At 36.5% G+C, this 18,662-nt stretch overlaps 1 protein-coding gene across 3 annotated transcripts in view; it reads left to right on the top strand.

Annotated features, from left to right (window-relative positions):
* The window catches only part of HPSE (heparanase), a 49,387-nt gene extending 31,416 nt beyond the window's left edge, over positions 1 to 17,971 (top strand). For 2 of the 3 annotated variants that reach the window (XM_024574859.4, XM_045183764.3), the window contains 8 exons: positions 458 to 626; positions 955 to 1,002; positions 1,498 to 1,591; positions 2,281 to 2,387; positions 3,607 to 3,721; positions 7,360 to 7,478; positions 8,595 to 8,741; positions 16,333 to 17,971. In XM_024574859.4, coding sequence (XP_024430627.1) covers positions 458 to 626; positions 955 to 1,002; positions 1,498 to 1,591; positions 2,281 to 2,387; positions 3,607 to 3,721; positions 7,360 to 7,478; positions 8,595 to 8,741; positions 16,333 to 16,492 — 959 coding nt within the window. In that variant the 3' untranslated portion in view covers positions 16,493 to 17,971. Of the gene's footprint in view, positions 1 to 457; positions 627 to 954; positions 1,003 to 1,497; positions 1,592 to 2,280; positions 2,388 to 3,606; positions 3,722 to 7,359; positions 7,479 to 8,594; positions 8,742 to 13,003; positions 13,138 to 16,332 lie in introns of those variants that run through there. The other variant, XM_053923243.2, reaches the window with a different exon arrangement.
* Positions 17,972 to 18,662: the final 691 nt, after the last annotated feature.

Here is an 18,662-nt window from a genome sequence, read left to right as displayed (position 1 = left end):
CACAACCTCGATATGTGCCCTGACCGGGAATTGAAACTGCAACCTTGTGGTTCACAGGATGATGCTCCAACAAACTGAGCCACACCAGCCACAGGGCATGTCTTACTAATATTTTTTATTGCATGTAGAAACTGGTTTTGAAACGTCTTTCCTCAAAGCAAAAGAAAATTAGGTTGTTAAATACTGAACACAAATTTTTTTCAGCTATCCATTTGTTTAATATCCCCATTATTAATTTCCAATTGTTTTAATACCCCATCATACTTGTTACATAATTTAATATTTTATTTTTCTACAATATCTTCTTTATAACTAGAGATCTGACTTTCCTTGACTTTGGATTCTAAGTTTTTATCATTTGAAAAATGCTTTGTTGCTTTTAAAATATGCTGCTGTTATGTTTGCTGGTAAATAAGAAATTTCTACTAAGTGATTGTTTTGAAAATTGCTCTTTCAGAACCTAACAGTTTCCAGAAGAAGGCTGGTATTTTCATCGATGGATGGCAGTTAGGAGAAGATTTTATTAAGTTGCATAAACTTCTAGGAAAATCTGCTTTCAAAAATGCAAAACTCTATGGTCCTGATGTTGGTCAGCCTCGAGGAAAGACTGTTAAGATGCTGAGGAAGTAAGAGCTTGAGGAAGCAGAATCACTTTTCTTAAAAATAAGATTTCTCTCCTGTGTGGAATCCTCGATAGTCCACCTGTTATTAAACAGTTTTCTACCCGACTAGATGGTTTGCTGAAAGAGAAAATATTGACTGGCTCCAAATACCAAGGATTTGGGGCAAATGGTGCCTATGATAAAATTTGTATCTGAGTTAGGAAGTTTGTGTTTGCCTGATCCTAAAGTAGTAAACATCCCATTTCTGAGGCATCTACCTCTTCTGCATATATTGTGTGTAGACATTGTGTTTATGAGAATGTAATGATAACATAATAGATTTTTTTTCTAGTTTCCTGAAGGCTGGGGGAGAAGTGATTGATTCAGTTACATGGCATCAGTAAGTACATCTCCTGTTCTTAGTACTAAGAAATACTGCTAGCTGTACTTATTATCTAGTTTAAAAAAATTATTTGTTTAGCTCCTAATTGGCTTTTTACTTCAAGTAAGAATCATATAGTGTCTCAAACAATACTGTACTAGAATTTTAATATTAACCAAACAAAAATTTAAACTTATTTTAAGTAACATGGTTGTTTCTACATGATCAAGGCACACTCTCCTTTAACCCATGGAGCCGATAAGTAGCTAAAGCCAATATGCTCGCCAAAGAACAAGTGACAGTAACCCACACATACCTGCACTGGCGACTGTGTCTTCTCAAGACAGAATAACTGATCCGCTTCTGTCTTGGTCTCTCTATAATAGAACTTCTGCCTTTTTTTTCATAACAGGGAAGTTGGAAGGAGTAGTAAAAAGAGCAAGTTCAGCCAGTGAACTCTAAAGTAGAAAGTAAAGGTTGTTATTTTCTTCTGAATATTTTCTAATAATTTAGCTATTACTTGGATGGGCGAACCGCTACCAAAGAAGATTTTCTAAACCCTGATGTGTTGGACACTTTTATTTCACCTGCACAAAAAATTTTTCAGGTAATTGTCTTTTTTTCTTTCTAATGTAAAACCAGAATCCTTATTCTATGGTTTAACTGGTGCTACATTCAATATATATGTGAATTTATGTGTTTTCTAATTTTAGAGAACAGGCACTACTAGTCTTATTCACCTTCAATTTCCCCTAAGCATCAGGTCTTATCCATGTACATTGATTAGAAATTAAAAATACTTCCCCTGGCTGGTGTGGCTTCCCCTGGTTGAGTGCCAGCCTGGGAACCAAAGAGTTGCCAGTTCGATTCCCAGTCAGGGCACATGCCTGGGTTGCAGGCCAGGTCCCCAGTTGGGGATACGTGAGCGGCAACCACACATTAATGTTTCTCTCCCTCTCTTTCTCCCTCCTTTCCCCTCCCTAAAAAATAAATAAATAAAATCTTTTTAAAAAATTAAAAATACTTCCAACAATAATAACAATAAAAAAAATACTTCTAATAGCCTTTTGGTAGAATTAACTTTCATAGGCCGTAAGAATGGGATTATTTACATTTCTTCTACACCTAGTATTCCAGTAAAAGTACATTGCCCAAGACCTAAATGTCTGTGAACATATTTTGTAACTATTTTCGACAGATGGGTCTGGGAATACAAGATTTTGAATATTGTTAATCTTCAACACCATAACTGGTCAGCTTGCTTGCAGTTACCATGGAGATGTTCCTATTTCATAGGTTGTTGAGAAGACCAGACCCCACAAGAAGGTTTGGTTAGGAGAAACAAGCTCTGCATACGGGGGTGGAGCACCCTTGCTGTCCGACACCTTTGCAGCTGGTTTTATGTGAGTGAAGTGGCACTTGCCTCAGGGAGCAGATTGCAGCATGCTCTTAGTCTATTTGGTTGAAATAGCTCACTAGCCAAAAATCTCATCAAAGATGGCTTCTGTGGATGAGCCCCAAAATTTGTGCCAGATTTTGCAAGAAAATGATTTACTAAAAGCTTGTTGGACACCTTTAGTGTGCATTCCAAATTAATCACTGTATGAATGAATTGCTTTAGAAGTTTTGTTCCTTAATTATGGCCCATGAACATGCCAAGGATTCCTCTCCTAAAGAAGTACATTGTAAAAACAAAAATACATTGTAAAGTAGTGTATCTAGAGCCCTGACTCTAAGAAGCATATTTAGTATATGCTACACAGTATTTATAGATTCCCAGCAAGATTGGAGCCTGACCTATGAGGTCACACCAGCGGGCTTCCAATAAATTTAAAGATTTAACTAAATCACCTCCTATGCCAACCACCACAAACTTGATTGCTTTAAACAGCTGGTTACTTTGCCGGCTGTGTTAATACTGTCATGATTGTCTTGCCCTTAAGATGCTTTATAATTACTGAAATGAAACTAAATTTTTCATTTTAATTTTTTGAAAAAGAACAACTGGTTAACTTGTATTTCATAATCCTTTTACCACTCTTAATGTATAGTTCTATGCTCTCACATTGCGACTTAGCCTCTTTCCTCTCCTACTTACATTCTTGTAAGCCCAGAACAAAGTGTAAATTGTTTATGCTCGTGGGGGCATGATGAGTAGAGAAAAGAGTGGAGGAGTTTATTTTGACATTAACTAAGGATGAAGGGCAGGAGGTGTCCATAAAAGTTTAAGTGTGATTCTATTTATTTCACATTTTACTACTATTGACTATAAGCAACCCTGTATTCCTTAGACCTCACGTGGTAACTGGGGGTACACCCAAGGACAAGGAATGATTGTCTGTAGGGGTGGGAATTTGTCCACTCTGCTTTGTAGATGTTGCCTTAACCTGAAGGGGATAGTAATGCCACTTCAGTGGCATAGTAATAGTCTTCTAGGATTTGTTATGAGAGCATGTGAAGGGAAGGCTAGTCTCCATTTCATTTGAATAACATTTATAATGAATACCAGTTTTCTGGTTTCCTGTCAATTCCTCACTGATGAATAAATTAGAATGGTCTATAGTTAGAAATAAGTTATTTTGTTTTCAAACCTGAAGAAAGCTGTGTCTCACTCCGCTGCAGGTGGCTGGATAAATTGGGCCTGTCAGCCAGACTGGGCATAGAAGTGGTGATGAGGCAAGTGTTTTTTGGAGCTGGAAACTACCACTTAGTAGATGAAAACTTCGAACCTTTACCTGTAAGTGGCCACTATTCTCCTATTTCTGTGATTAGAGTATACTGAAGACCCCTTGTATTAACTTCCAGTGATTGTCAATCCTCTCAATAAATGCAGTGCTCTCAGTAAGTAACCAAACCTTGGAAAGGTGAATAGGTGGAAACTTTAGAGATAATCCATTCTAACATTTTTGTGTCTCAGGAGAAGAAATTGAGACCCAGGAATAATGTTTTTAATGTGGGCCATTTTGGACATGGCATGGGATTTCTTAAAAAGGGGTCATTTGATCCCTGGCTGGTGTGGCTCAGTGGACTGAGTACCAGCCTGCGAACTGAAAGGTTGCTGGTTCGATTCCTGGTCAGGGCACCTGCCTGGGTTGCAGGCCACGTTCTCAGTTGGGGACATGGGAGAGGCAACCAACAGATCTTTCTCCCTCTATTCTTCTCTCTCTAAAAATAAATAAATAAAATCTTTTAAAAAGGGGGATTCACTTGAAAATTTATGACTCTCGTTTTACAAGATATCAAATTGGATCAAAAAATGTTTTACAAAGTAAATCAAAGTTAAAATTGTTTACAATGTCCAAAGTTTTGAAACTTTTGTCATAAAATCATAATTTATTTAAGATAAGCCAGTAGTACCATGCATTTGTTCAAAAATCTCACCCTAAGAATTGGCTATTTTGTTGATAATCTTCAAGATATTTATAAATTTTAAAAAAGGTCTAATTTCTACCAGACCTCCAACAGCATCTAGCGCTAAATTAGGTAATATAGGCTCTTCACCTAAAAAGCCAAGGGGGAGGGTAGAGGTGGGGGAGGGAGGTGGGACTGGCTGGGGAGGGGTGGAGGGATGGGGAGAAAATGCAGACAATTGTAACTGAATAACAATTAAAACTAAATAAATAAGTAAATAAAAAGAAATAAATCTAAAAGACAATAAAATGAAATAACTGATTTGTAGAACAATTTTTTAAAAAGCCACCTGAAATATATATGTCACTAGAAGAATGACCTTGATTTTTATTGTCTAAAGTGACATTTGAAAATCTAAATGTTAAAGTTGACATTAATTAAGAAGTATAACACCACTTCCCTCATGAAAGCAAAAACTAAAATAAAATAAAATGACATTTGAGAATATCTGTTTTGTAGGAATAGTTCCTAAAGAAAAGGAATGCTAAGAAGGTTTGCAAAAACTACATGCCAAAATATAAGCTAAGCTTCTATGGTTTGTAGCTAGATTTCCCCCCAAAATTGCTTTTAATCTATAGTGGTCCAAGCTCATGAAGAAGACTGGTCATAACTTTTAGAAAATTCTTCAGAAAATGCCCTTGCATAAAATCAAATCTATCTTTCCCAAGGATATTATGAGCCATCTATAGGGTTAAACCAAACATGATAATTTCATCAAACAAGTATCAGAATCTACAACTGGCCCTTTCTGTTTTCTTTGTTTAATTGTTTTTCAAGTACAGTCATCTCCATTTTCCACCCTCCACTCCTCCACCCACCCATCCCCTCCTCCCACCCTCAATCCTACCCCATTTGGCTTTATCCATGTGTCCTTTATACATGTTCCTTGATGATCCTTCCCCTATTTTCCCCATTATCCCTCTTCCCACCCCTCCTGTTACCAACAGTGTGTTCTTTAATTCAAAGTCTCTGTTTATATTTTGCTTGCTTGTTTGTTTTGTTGATTAGGTTCCAATTAAAGGTAAGATCACGTGGTATTTGTCTTTCACCACCTGGCTCATTTCATTTAGCATAATGCTCTCCAGATCCATCCATGCTGTTGCAAAGGGTAGGAGGTCCTTCTTTCTTTCTGCTGCGTAGTATTCTATTGTGTAAATGTACCATCATTTTTCGATCCATTCATTTACAGATGGGCACTTAGGTTGCTTCCAGGCCCTTTCTTAAATGGACCTTGAACAAGAAAGGTAAATAGTTTCCACAAAATTCACTTTGAGTACAACACCTAGAAATTAGCCAGCTTATCTTGGCACTCTTTGTAAATAGTGCCAGTTATTTATTATGTTATCTACATCTTCTCAGTGCCCAAACATAAACCTTTGGCTTCAGAACCCTTTTATATGCATTAAATGTATTTCTTCCTCAAGGTGCAGAAGCAGCTAGCAAAACTTGCAAGAATAAATGCACTGTGTTACTATGAAGATGATCCAAGGGAATTGACCTTAAACCCATTCGACATGTGTGTTTTCTTATTTAATTTGCATACCAATGCCAGAAGGTAGCAAGGCAGGTATCTTAGATCCATTTTTTGGATGAGAATTTTCTAGTTGAGATGTAGTTACGTGACTTGCTCAAGGTCACACAGTTGTCCCATGTTATTCTAAAGACTCCTGCTTCCCAGGCCTGTGAGTGTTCTGCTCTTCCCATAACTGAACTACTCTAAAGTTATGTCTCCTGTGAAACATCCCATTAATTCCACTCTTGTCTCAAAAGAAGATGTGAACTTGAATTTAATCATAGAAACAAAAGCTGCCCTGTTGACTCTACTTTCCTTTAGCTCAAGAAGGAAGAATTGAGGTATATAGGGAGTGGTTTTTTTAAAACTTCTTATTATGGAAAAATTCAAAGTGAGAGAAAATATATGAATCCCCAATCTTGTTTCATCTACAATTCTACCCAATCCTCATATCCCACCTACTGTATTACTTTCAAGCAAATCTCAGCTATATCACTTTATCCATAAATATTTCAGTTTGTCTCTCCTTTGTAAAAACATAACAATATCATTATTATACTTTAAAATATTAACAGTAATTCCTCAGTATCATCAAATATTGAGATAATGTTTCACATTTTTCTTGTCTTTGCAAATATTTTAATAGTATATTCAAATCCAGAAGGTTCACATATAGCATTTGGTTGATATATCTCTTAAGTCTATTAATATTTAAGCTCTCTTTCCCTATCTATTTTTGGTCCCTTACAATTTATTAATCAAAGAAAGCAGGTAATTTGTTTTATAGCGTTTCCCACATTCTGGATTTTGCTAACTTTATTCATTTAGCATATTTCTCTAAATTTCCTGTAAACTGGTAATTAAAACTAGAGGCTTGAGCTTACTCAGATTTGTTTTGTTTCGTTTTGCAAGAATTCTTCATAGGCAATGTTGTGTGCTTCCATCAACAGACACATAACATCTGGTTGTCTTTTTTTTTTTTGATATCTAGTGATGATAGTTGCCTAATCCATTACTTTATTAAGGGGTTATAATGTTTTAAAGAAAGTATTTTAAACTCTTAAACACAAATTTTATTTTAAAAACTTGTCTTTATGTTGTGTGTGTCTAAAAGTTCTGCTTTGAGGTTTGCTTTCAATTCTTAGATGATAGACAACAGACTATTTAAACTGTGTCTGAGTCATGAATTACAGTCTTGAGCTATATCTCCTAGCAGGCATGGCCCCCTGAATTGTGGAAATATAGTCCTTTCGTGATAAAAAGCAGCAGGCAAAATGTTGCCCTCAGATTCATGGGTAACACAAACCAAAAGGTGAATCCTATTTAAATACCTCCAGAATAACAGGTGCACTCTTTGTAGTAGAATTACTTGCTTGGCAGTGGTTTTTGTTAAATAAAGAACTAAGTAAACATCTATTTTCATCCCTCTCCTCCCCAACCACCATAACTAGGATTATTGGCTCTCTCTTCTATTCAAGAAACTGGTGGGCACCAATGTATTAATGGCGAGTGTGAAAGGTCGAGCCAGAAGCAAACTTCGAGTATACCTTCATTGCACAAACACCAACCAGTAAGTAAGCAGCACATTCTTTATGAACCAACAAGTTTTAATTAACAGGCACATAGCTTCCTGCTGTGGTGCCCTGCCATCCTCTGTCTATCCAGAGGGCCTAAGCTGTGTCATTGTTCTTTATTTTTTTCCTATTCATAATGATTGGTGTCAGAGTCTAACTAAAAAAAAAATAGTTTAAATATTAGCATTTGAGTTTTGCAGTGACTTTTATTGTCATAATCCATAATGGATATATACCCTAAATTTAAATAAAGACTAGTATAACATATTTATGTGTGAAAATTACTTCATTGAATGACTATGAGTGAATGTAAATATAAATTCATATGAAAAAATAATTATATGAATATACTTATCCCCTTGCATCATATCTGATCAATTTAATAAAGAAGAAGGATTAAAGAACAATAACAACAACAATCTTGTTTTCAAGTTGCAACCCAGTTTCTGAGAATAAGAGATCACAGAGATTTTTGTAGTTCAGTATTTGGGACTTAATAGCAAAAAATGCTCCCAAATCTCAGAGATTTTTTTCTTCTTCTTAGTTTAAATCTGTTCTTCCTGATAGAATGATAATGAAAATACCAGTTCTAGCCTAATAACCACCCAACACTTCTGGTTTCTGGTAAGTGGAGTCAATGGGTAGTGAGAACTGGGAAGAAGTCAGGGAGTAGTTAGGATAGATAAATTCCAAAAAGTGACAATAGATTTAATTTTCTTGTTTGCTTCACTCTTTTCATAAGGCTAGAAAGAGCCCCTGTTTATATGGTTTATAATTCGAGTGCACATGAACCCACAAAAATTCAACTTTTACCATTTAACCTTCCTATGTTTGAAAATGAATAAGCTGACTGGCTTCTAGCAACTCAGCCTGGCAAAACAGCAAAGATTTCAGAGTGCTCTGGACCAGAAAACGGTGCTGTGAAGAGCAATATTTATAATCATGTTTTCAAGTAGGACCACATTAGTGGTCCTACATCATCATAAAAGGAAGGTAAAAAGAGGGCCCATCATCATTATAAATACTTAGTATCCATAATTATATTTGTAATCTAGTTTTTAATTGCTTAAGTGAGATAAATATTTTTATTGAGTTAATCTATTTGCTTTTAGCCCAAGGTATAAAGAAGGAGATTTGACTCTGTATGCTTTAAATCTTCGTAATGTCACTGAGCACTTCCACTTACCACATTATTTATTTGACAAAGAAGTGGACAGATACCTTGTAAAACCTTCAGGACCTGACGGATTATTTTCCAAGTGAGTTATTTTCCTTGTTCATTTTAAACTTTCACCAAATTTATCAGTGTTTATCAGAATAGAGTGTTGATAGGGAGAAAAAAAATAGTCAACTATATCAAGTATTAACTCTTAATATTCGGTAAGTATATATATATATATATATGTATATATATATATATACACACACACACACACACACACACACATTACCTATTAGTACAGATATAACTCACTCTGAGGGTCAAAAAGCAGAAGGATATGAACAAAAGCAAGCAGTCATCCTAGGGAGTAGTTTGCATTTTAAAATAATTTTATATAAATGCATTTAGATTATTTTCTCTAAAAACACATAATTCCGCCCTGGCTGGTATAGCTCAGTGGATTGAGTGCCAGCCTGAGAACCAAAGGGTTGTTGGTTCAATTTCCAGTCAAGGCACATGCCTGGGTTGTGGACCAGATCCCCAGTAGGGGGCAAATGAGAGGCAACCACACATTGATGTTTCTCTCCCTCTTTTTCCCTCCCTTCCCCTCTCTATAAAAAATAATAAATAAAATCTTTTTAAAAGAAGACATAATTCCTGGTAACACAGTTGCAAAAGTAAAACATACCTGTATAAAATTGTTATTAAGGGCATGGGGGTTGGTGTAAACTGTAATATTATGTGAGCAGGTGTGATTCTCTAATTGCATTAAAGTAGTTTTTTTAATTAGTTAGAGTAAGAAAAAAAATAGCCAGAAATGTACCTTTTAGATGGATTATTTGAAGTTGGTTCAAACACATTTTGGTTTTAAAAGCCAGTTATTGAATATGTCTTATAAAAGACCATATTTAATAAATGACTCTGAGCTTTGAAGAGTTAGGCAACAAACATTGTCAGATTTCTGTCCAATGTGTATTGAAAGGACCTCTTTTCATGATGGCTATTCTCAGATTGAAGCATAAAAAATTAAGGGTTTACAACATTTTCATCATCTCCTCCCATCTTTACAAATGCTATATGAGTGATGTTTTCAGTGACAATTAGCATCATAACCTCAAGAAGGACAGTAAACATGTTTCTCCAATTCCTATCCCCCATAGCCAACATTATTAACACTGATCATTCCTTTATTTTTTCCCTAGGCTTTCTGTTATTGTAACTGTTATAGTACAACCTCTAATGGGGAAAAGAGAGGAGGAACCCACAAGTTTTCCTGTGTCTTTCCATGCATAGCCTTTGTAGACATTTTAAGTTCTTTAAATTGAAATTTTTGGGGTGGCATTGGTTAATGAAATTATATAGGTTTCAGATCTACAATTCTATAATACATCATCTGTATATTGTATTGTGTGTTCACTACCCTGTAGACATTTTTAATGGGTTGCATGTTTTATGAAACACCATGGCTTACTTACCCATTTTTCTACTGTTTAAAGGGTTTTCTTTTCCTATTGAAAATAATGCATATTTGGGTAACAGATAATTTTCTCTGGGTTCTGACTCTTTTTGAAGTGGGTATTTTTAGCATATTTGTGTCTGATGCTGATAAGGGAAAGGCTTTTGTAAAGTAATTCAATAAGAGCAGTAGAGTTGGAAGTGTCTTAAGATAATTTTAGTCCAACTTTAGATGGGTATCTACGATCATTCATCTCTGATTCCTCCTCTGATCAAGCTCACAGCCTTTCCCGGTGACTGTTCTTGCAAGAAGGGATAAAGGGAGCCGCTCTGTGTCTTTTTTCTGATGCTCTTAGCTCTGTTTTCTAGGGCAGAGGTTAGAACCTATACCTCATGCCTGTGGACAAGGGGGTTTAGAGGATTTTATTTTCCCTCTTTTCTCAGAAGGGGAGGATGGCATGAACTCTGTGTTATTTTTTATTTGAAATTAGTTGTCAACATTTAACGATTGATAGCTAGCAAAAAATCTTTAAAAATGGGAGTTCTGACCAAGATGGAGGTGTAGATAGAAACCCTTTGCTTCCTTGCACAACCAAAAAGAGGATAACAACCAATCTAACATCGATAAACAACCACAAGTGCCAGAAAATCAAACTGCATGGAACTCTGACAACCAAGCAATCAAAGAAAAAATCAACCAGAACAACCAGACCAGTAAGAACCCACGGCGAGGCAGCGGACCATGTGGGCAGGGCTGGCTGATGGCAAAACTGAGACTCAGAATTGCCTGTGGACTGTGGTGGGGTTGCCAAAGTGAGAGAAGCTCCCAGTCTCACATGAGAGTTCGTTGGGAAGTGGGCTAGAGATGAGCAGGCAAGCCGAACTGTTCCCTCCGTAGCCCCTCCTCCACAGGCAGCCTCCCAGTGCAGCAAAGAAGGTTGCCCTGTCCTGGTGAATACCTAAGGCACTCCCCACCCCTTACAACTCAACAGGTGTGCCGAGACAAAGAAATAGGGCCCAAATGGAAGAACAGCAAAACTTCAGAAAGGGAGCTAAGCAATGAGTAGATAACCAATCTATCTGATGGAGAATTTAAAGCCCTGGTAATCAAAATGCTCAGAGATCTGATTGAGCTTGGTCGAAAAATAAAAAAACGAATGAAAGATACCCAAAATGAAATAAAGCAAAATATTCAGGGAACCAACAGTGACAGGAAGGAAACCAGGACTCAAAGCAATGATTTGGGAAAAAAGGTAAAAATAAACATCCAGTGGGAACAGAATGAAGAAGCAAGAATTCAAAAAAGTGAAGAGAGGCTAAGGAACCTCTGGGACAATGTGAAACATTCCAACATCTGAATCATAGGGGTGCCAGAAGGAGAAGAACAAAAGCAAGAAATTGAAAACTTATTTGAACAAATAATGAAGGAAAACTTCCCCAGTCTGGTGAAGGAAATAGACTTCTAGGAAGCCCAGAGAGTCCCAAAGAATTTGGACCCAAAGAGGAACACACCAAGGCACATCATCATTAAGTTACCCAAGATCATAGATAAAGAGAGAATCCTAAAAGCAGCAAGAGAAAAGGACACAGTTACCTACAAAGAAGTGCCCATAAGACTATCAGCTGATTTCTTGAAAGAAACCTTGCAGGCAAGAAGGGGCTGGAGAGAAGTATTTGAAGAATGAAAGGCAAGGACTTACATCCAAGATTACTCTATCCAGCAAAGCTTTCAATTAGAATGGAAGGGCAGATAAAGTGCTTCCCAAAGAACGTCAAGTTAAAAGAGTTTATCATCACCAAGCCCTTATTATATGAAATGTTAAAGGGACCTATCTAAGAAAAAGAAGATAAAAAATATGAACAATAAAATGACAACAAACTCAAAACTATCAACAAATGAACCTAAAAGAAAAGAAAAACAATGAAGACAAAACTAAGCAAACAACTAGAACAGGAACAGAATCAGGGAAATGGAGATCACATGGAGGAATTTCAGTGGGGAGGGGGAAGGGAGAAATGGGGGGGAAGGTACAGGGAAGAAGAAACGTAATTAGTAGACATAAAATAGACGGGGAGAGATTAAAAAATGGTATAGGAAACAGAGAACTCAAAGAACTTATATGTACAACCCATGGACATGAACTAAGGGAGGGGGGAATGCTGGAGGTGTGAGAGCTGCCAGACAGAGGGGGGATAAAGGGAAGAAAATTGGGAAAACTGTAATAGCATAATCAATAAAAAATACTTAAAAAATAAAACTGCAAATTAAAAAAAAATGGATACTCTGGCAACTCTGGGCTTGTTCTTCCTATTAGATGTGATCCTGTTGCCTTATGCCTGCCCTACTACACTAGCAAATATAACTTTCTTGGCCCCTGAAGGCATTTGAGTTGGCTACCCTTAGTCTGGCGCAATGCCAACTACCTCATTTCCTCCAGAATAACTCTCAAATATTTGAAGGACAATTGGTTTGTCTTCCGGCCCTATTTCACCTGAAACTTTACAAATGCATCTTATATTTCTTCATCATCATGTTACTGACCTCAAAATATGAAACAAGTTGCTCCTCTTAAATAAAACTCTATCCACATTGTCCAGCCCGAGGTGGAAATCACCAACATGCTTTAAGCTTACACTAATAGTCTCTAGGAAAAGTCCAGCCATTGTTAATATAACCAGAATGTTTTGCATGACATCAATGTAACCTGGCAGCCAAGGAGAGTGGACTAGAGTGTGCATGCATGAACAATGATGACTTCATTGTATTAGTAGTCAGTGGGGGCGGTAGGTGCCATTGACTGATCGATCATGTGTGTACTATGGCTATTGCACTCAAAATAACTGAGCAAGTAGAGTAACAAATCTGCATCAAAATTTGTGTTAAGCCTGAACATTCCTCTGCAGAAACTATCCTGATGATTCAGAAGGCTTTTGGGAACAATGCAATGAGTGCAGTGCAAATAAAAGTGTCACACAAACACTTCAAAGATGGTCAAGAATCTATTCAAAGTGATCCACGTTCTGGAAGACCTACAACAAGCACAACACCTGAGAATGCTGAACGTGTATGAGCTGCAATCAACAAAGTTGGCAACTCACAGTGCAAGAACTAAAAGCTGATCTGGGGATTCCAAAAGCTACTGTGTCTGAGATTTTGACACAGGATCTTGGTATGAAATGTGTCGTGTCAGAATTTGTTCCATGGCTTCTGCTGCCAGAGCAGAAGGAACATTTTGCTGCAGTTGGGAGAACTATGTGAGGTCCCAAGCTGCCTACTTTGAAGGGAACCGGGGTGTCATTGTCCATATGACAATGTGTCTTGTGTCTTCTTCAATAAATGTGTCTATTTTTCATATAATGTGGCTGAATACTTTCTGGACAGACCTTATCATGTTTATAGTTGATTAGACAATTTAGCCTGATGGGATGAGTATTTTGCCCATGTTTCATCAGCCTCACTCAGAGCAGTATTAATTTACAATGATCAGAATTATCTTTAAGCTCAGTAGCCTGATTCAAGTCTTTCTGAAACATTTTGGTGTATCCTTGTAAGTGGTCCTCATTGTCATGCAGAAAAGCTCTTACTACTGCCACATATAGATGTTTTGAAAATCTTTTTTTGTTTGTGGTTTCCTGATGATGGTCATGGCATTTTGTCCTGTAGCCCATTGAAAAACTGATGTGATACAGGCATGAAAACAAACCCTGGTGCTCATAGACCAAGTACAACCACAGTGCGGGCTCCTTAGCCTCCAGCACAATCATAGGCATCTTATAGCTATGTCTTAAAGTACAGACAGTACAGACCTCAGAGCTGGGCCTCAAACCAAGGTTAAACGGAACAAGTTCTGCTGACTAATAGTGAAGATGAAGCATGAAAGATCTTTAAAAATGAAATCTTTATAATAATCCTAAATTGGAAACCACCAAATATCTAACATTAGACAATTAGCATTCTCACACAGTGGAATCCTGTGCAGCCTATAAAATGATGTAGTGTAGTGGATGAACACTTAATGGTGTGAACAAACACTAAGATGTGTTCAGGGGGAAAGAATCAGGGTTTTTTTTAATTTTAAAAAATTATTTCTTGGTTTTATTTTTTCAATTATAGTTTATATTCAATATTATTTTGTATTAGTTTTAGATGTACAGTATAGTACACCTAAATCTAGTTAGGTGTACTAAGTTAGACAATCATACACTTTACAAAGTGTTCCCCCCAATATTTCTCATACCCATGTGTCACCACACATAGTTATTACAATATTATTGACTATATTCCCTATGCTGTACTTTACCTCTTCAGGACTATTTTGTACCTACCAATTTGTGCTTCTAAATTCCTTCCCTTTTCCAGCCAGTCCTTCAACATTCCTTCTCTCTGGCAACCATCAGTCTCTTCTCTGTATCTATGAGTCTGTTTCTATTTTGTTTGTTCACTTATTTTGTTTTTTAGGTTCTACATATAATTGAAATCATATGGTATTTGTCTTTCTCCGTCTGACTCATTTCACTTAGCATAATACCCTCTAAGTCTCTCCATGCTGTCGCAAATGGTAAAATTTCATTCTTTTTTACAGCCAAGTAATATCCCATTATATATATGTACGACTACTTTTTTCTCTACTCATCTGTTAATGAGTACTTGGGTTGCTTCCATGTCTTGGCTATTGTAAATACCACTGCAATGAACATAGGAGTGCATATATTCTTTTGAATTAGTGTTTTGGGTTTCTTTGGATATATACCCAGAAATGGAAAGTAGAATCACCAGTCCATAACACAGTTCCATTTTTAATTTATTGAGGATCCTTCATATTGTTTTCCAGAGTGATTGCACTAATCTGCATTCCCACCAACAGTGCACTAGGGTTCCTTTTTCTCCACATCCTCACCCTCACTTGTTGTTTGTTGATTTATTGATGATAGCCAGTTTGACAGGTGTGAGGTGATACCTCATTGTAGCTTTCATTTGCACATGTCTGATGATTAGTGACGTTGAATATCTTTTCATATGTCTATTGGCCATCTGTATGTCCTCTTTGGAAGAATCAAGTTTTAAGAGACTGTGTACAGTATACTCATTTTGTTTAAATGGAAATATGTGTTATACATGCATAGAAAAGAGATGAAGGAATATCCATCAAAATACTAAAAGTAGCTGGGGTGATTTAACAGGTTACTTTTGTTGTATTTATTTCTGAATAATGATGATAATACTTCTACAGTGCTTACTATATGCAACACATCCCTTTAAGTGTTCTACATATATTACATGTATTACATATCTGACATAAATATAACTCTTACATTAACTAATCTCCTAAATTTTCAACAATAAAAAGTGCTACCTTTTGCATGTGGTAAAAACCATTTGAGAAAAAGATAATAGAGATATGAGCATCACTTAGAATTATGGAAGTAATTATTAGTGGAATTTAAAGCAGAGTAAAGCTTTCTTCATCCCCTCTTCTTTATATTGGATTTGTTGCTGCAAACATGTATTCATTTGATTTAAATAACAATAAATATGCATAAGAAATAATACTTGTTCTTAACAATTTTTCCAGTCTTTGAGTCAGTTCGAATTGGAATACTACAGTGAAATGCAAAAAAAACATAAATTTTTTTGGAATCTGTGGTTTATCCAAACAAAACCATTTTGTTTTACCCACCAGTATACATTCTACCGAAATATCTCCACAACATAAGAAAATGAATGCATACCTCCCGAGGAGAGGGGAGTTAGAGGGTTATGGGCATAGTTACCAGTGGGAAATTTTATTGACTGTCATTTTAATGTAAATTTTTGAAATTTACATTCCATTCAGTATATGTATTTGCTCTGTATAAAATGTTTTCAATTACTTTCCATTAAATAAAATTTCCACAGATTCAGAAGTCGTGTCACGTTTATCATTTTTGTACTTCCATCATATTGCTTAGTATAGACTATGTGTGTCCCATTTTCTGTAAAGGGCCAAACAGTAACTATTTCAGGCTTCGTAGGCCATATGCTCACTGTCATAACTAGTCAATTCTATCAGTGTAGCTTAGAGATCATCTAGTTCAAATACCTAGCTGGCAAGAGTGTTGAAATACAAGTTATATACCATAGGCTATCACAAAAAAAATTTTTTTGGTCTTGAAATGATCTCATTCATGACTTTTGTAGAGCAGGCAGAACACACACAACTTGGCTAACTTAGATGTATTTTTCTACTTTGCAGATACGTCCAACTCAATGATAAAACTCTGAAGATGGTGGATGATCATACCCTGCCAGCTTTGACAGAAAAACCTCTCAGCCCAGGAAGTCCACTAAGCTTGCCAGCTTTCTCATATGGGTTTTTTGTAATAAGAAATGCCAGAGTTGCTGCTTGCCTCTGAAAATGAAAGCTATGCAGTAGCCCTGAGACTGAATTTTTCAAGTGTATTGAGAAGAGGAAGGCAAAACTCGAACTATAGAAAGGCAAGCAAACACATTACGAATCAACTAGTGGGAGCTTTAGAGACAGAGACACCTTCAGGCTAGACTTCTAACAGTATTTTGTTCTGAGTAAACCACTGCTGGTAATAAGACCTTGTGCCAAACACTGTGATTGTATTTTGCATGTAATATTTTTATATAAGGTTATTAAAAATGTATATGAATGTTTCTAATACAGCCAGGAGGCAAGTAAGTGAGGATATATTATTAGTTTTAAGAAAGTGCTTAGTTTTTTTTATTCTCAAAGAAACAGTTATTAGAAGATTGTCAGATTCATTCCCGCATAAGCTGGCTCCATGGGTACCCATCAGAAAAAGTTTACTACCATAACCTTCAAATTGTCTATAAAAGAGAGACAAAATCTCTTTGCACCTTAACAGAAAGTGAGATTCAGTTGCTGCTTCTCTTCTCTTTGTTCTGTTTGTCTTTGTTAGTATTACTACATGAGAGGACAGATGATAGATGTGATCATATAAAAAATGATTAGTGACAATCATTTTGACAGAGGGATGGGATTATGTAAGATTCAAATGAAATTTTAAAAAATAACTATAAGGGAAATTGATTTACCGGAAGGAGAAAATTTAGTTCAATGAGTTATAACCACCTGTTAATGTTTACTCTTGTTCTACCTTTAGTTATTGTTTTGGTTGGGGAGCTTTTGGCTGCAAGTAACAGCAAACCTTGATTCTAATGGCTTAAGAATAAGGACATTTATAATCCCAAATAACAAGAATTTCAAACAGGATGGGCTTTGTAGCTCAGTGAGGAACCAGGCTCGCTCCATCTTGCTCTGCCTCCTTTAGTACTGGCTTCATTCTCAAGCTGGTGGCATGATGGCTGTAGCTCTTCCATCAATCTGTTGAGACCTGGCAGCACCCAGAGGAAAAAGATGAACAATTTTTCTGTGTCTCCTTCACAGACTCGAAGAACTCTTTCACAGAGGTTCTCCCAGCAAACCTTGTGTCTCCTCCTGTCTTATTAGTCAGAAATGGATCACATGGCCGTTCTCCCCAGTCACTGCCAACATCACTGAAATTCCTGTAATTGTCTACTAGTAACCTTTTGGGATAGAGTGGGAGTTGGGAAGTCCATGGTACTGACCACTACAGTTCTGTGCTTTTATCAGTGACCACATATATTATTTTCTCCTGTTCTAATTTTTAGAGATATAATCCTCTTTATATTTACACCAACCATGAATAAATATTGTCTCAATTAAATTTAATTACATTTATGGGGAGCTAAAGCTGGAACTTAAAGTTTGGGTATGCTTGAATACCCTTATATTATACACACACACACACACACACACACACACATATATGTATATGGTATTTATATTTCTACAGTTGAAATAAAGCAATTTTGATAACCTCGATGGTATATAATTATTCTTTTAAGAAAGCTTAAGCCTACAGATCCCTACATTTGGAAGCCTTGTTTTCCTCCACCCTGTTTTTTACACCTCTTATCTTTATTTGTCCTTTCAATCTCCCTGACACCAAAAGAGTTGATCTTGACAAAAAGAGATCATCAGGCACAAACACAATTTCCTCCCTCAACATGAAGATTCCATCACAATCAAAGTCTTATCCTGTTTGTTTCTCTTTTCCCTGCCCCCTCTGCCACTTAATAAAGTCAAGGCCTAATTTTTCACTTGTATAATCATCATAATCAACATTTCCTAATTGTTCTCCTGACTTTGGTTAAAATTCTTAAATGGTTCCCCATTTCTTACAGGCCCACAAGGTCCTACATAACCTGGGACCTGTCTATTTCTTCAGCCTCAACTCTTTTCATTCTCCCACAAATTCTGTTCTCCACCCCACACACTGATTGAGAAGTCTGAACATACAGCCTCTTTTACCTTTTGCTCCTGTACCTTGGGTGCTGCTCCTGCTCTCCACCTGGATCATTCTAACACTGCTCCCTATGTTGCAAACTTATACATTTATTAAAACCCAGCTCAAACATCAGTTTAAGTACCTCTCCTATTATTCAAGTAGCTTTAGTCATATTTCTTTGCTCCTACAGCAATTTTGATATTTAGTATGACACTTACACTGT

This window comes from Desmodus rotundus, chromosome 4 (assembly GCF_022682495.2).
Source record: "Desmodus rotundus isolate HL8 chromosome 4, HLdesRot8A.1, whole genome shotgun sequence".
NCBI classification, from domain to species: Eukaryota; Metazoa; Chordata; class Mammalia; order Chiroptera; family Phyllostomidae; genus Desmodus; species Desmodus rotundus.
The sequence above is the reverse complement of the archived record's forward strand: the minus strand, read 5'-3'. Positions and strand labels throughout refer to the sequence as shown.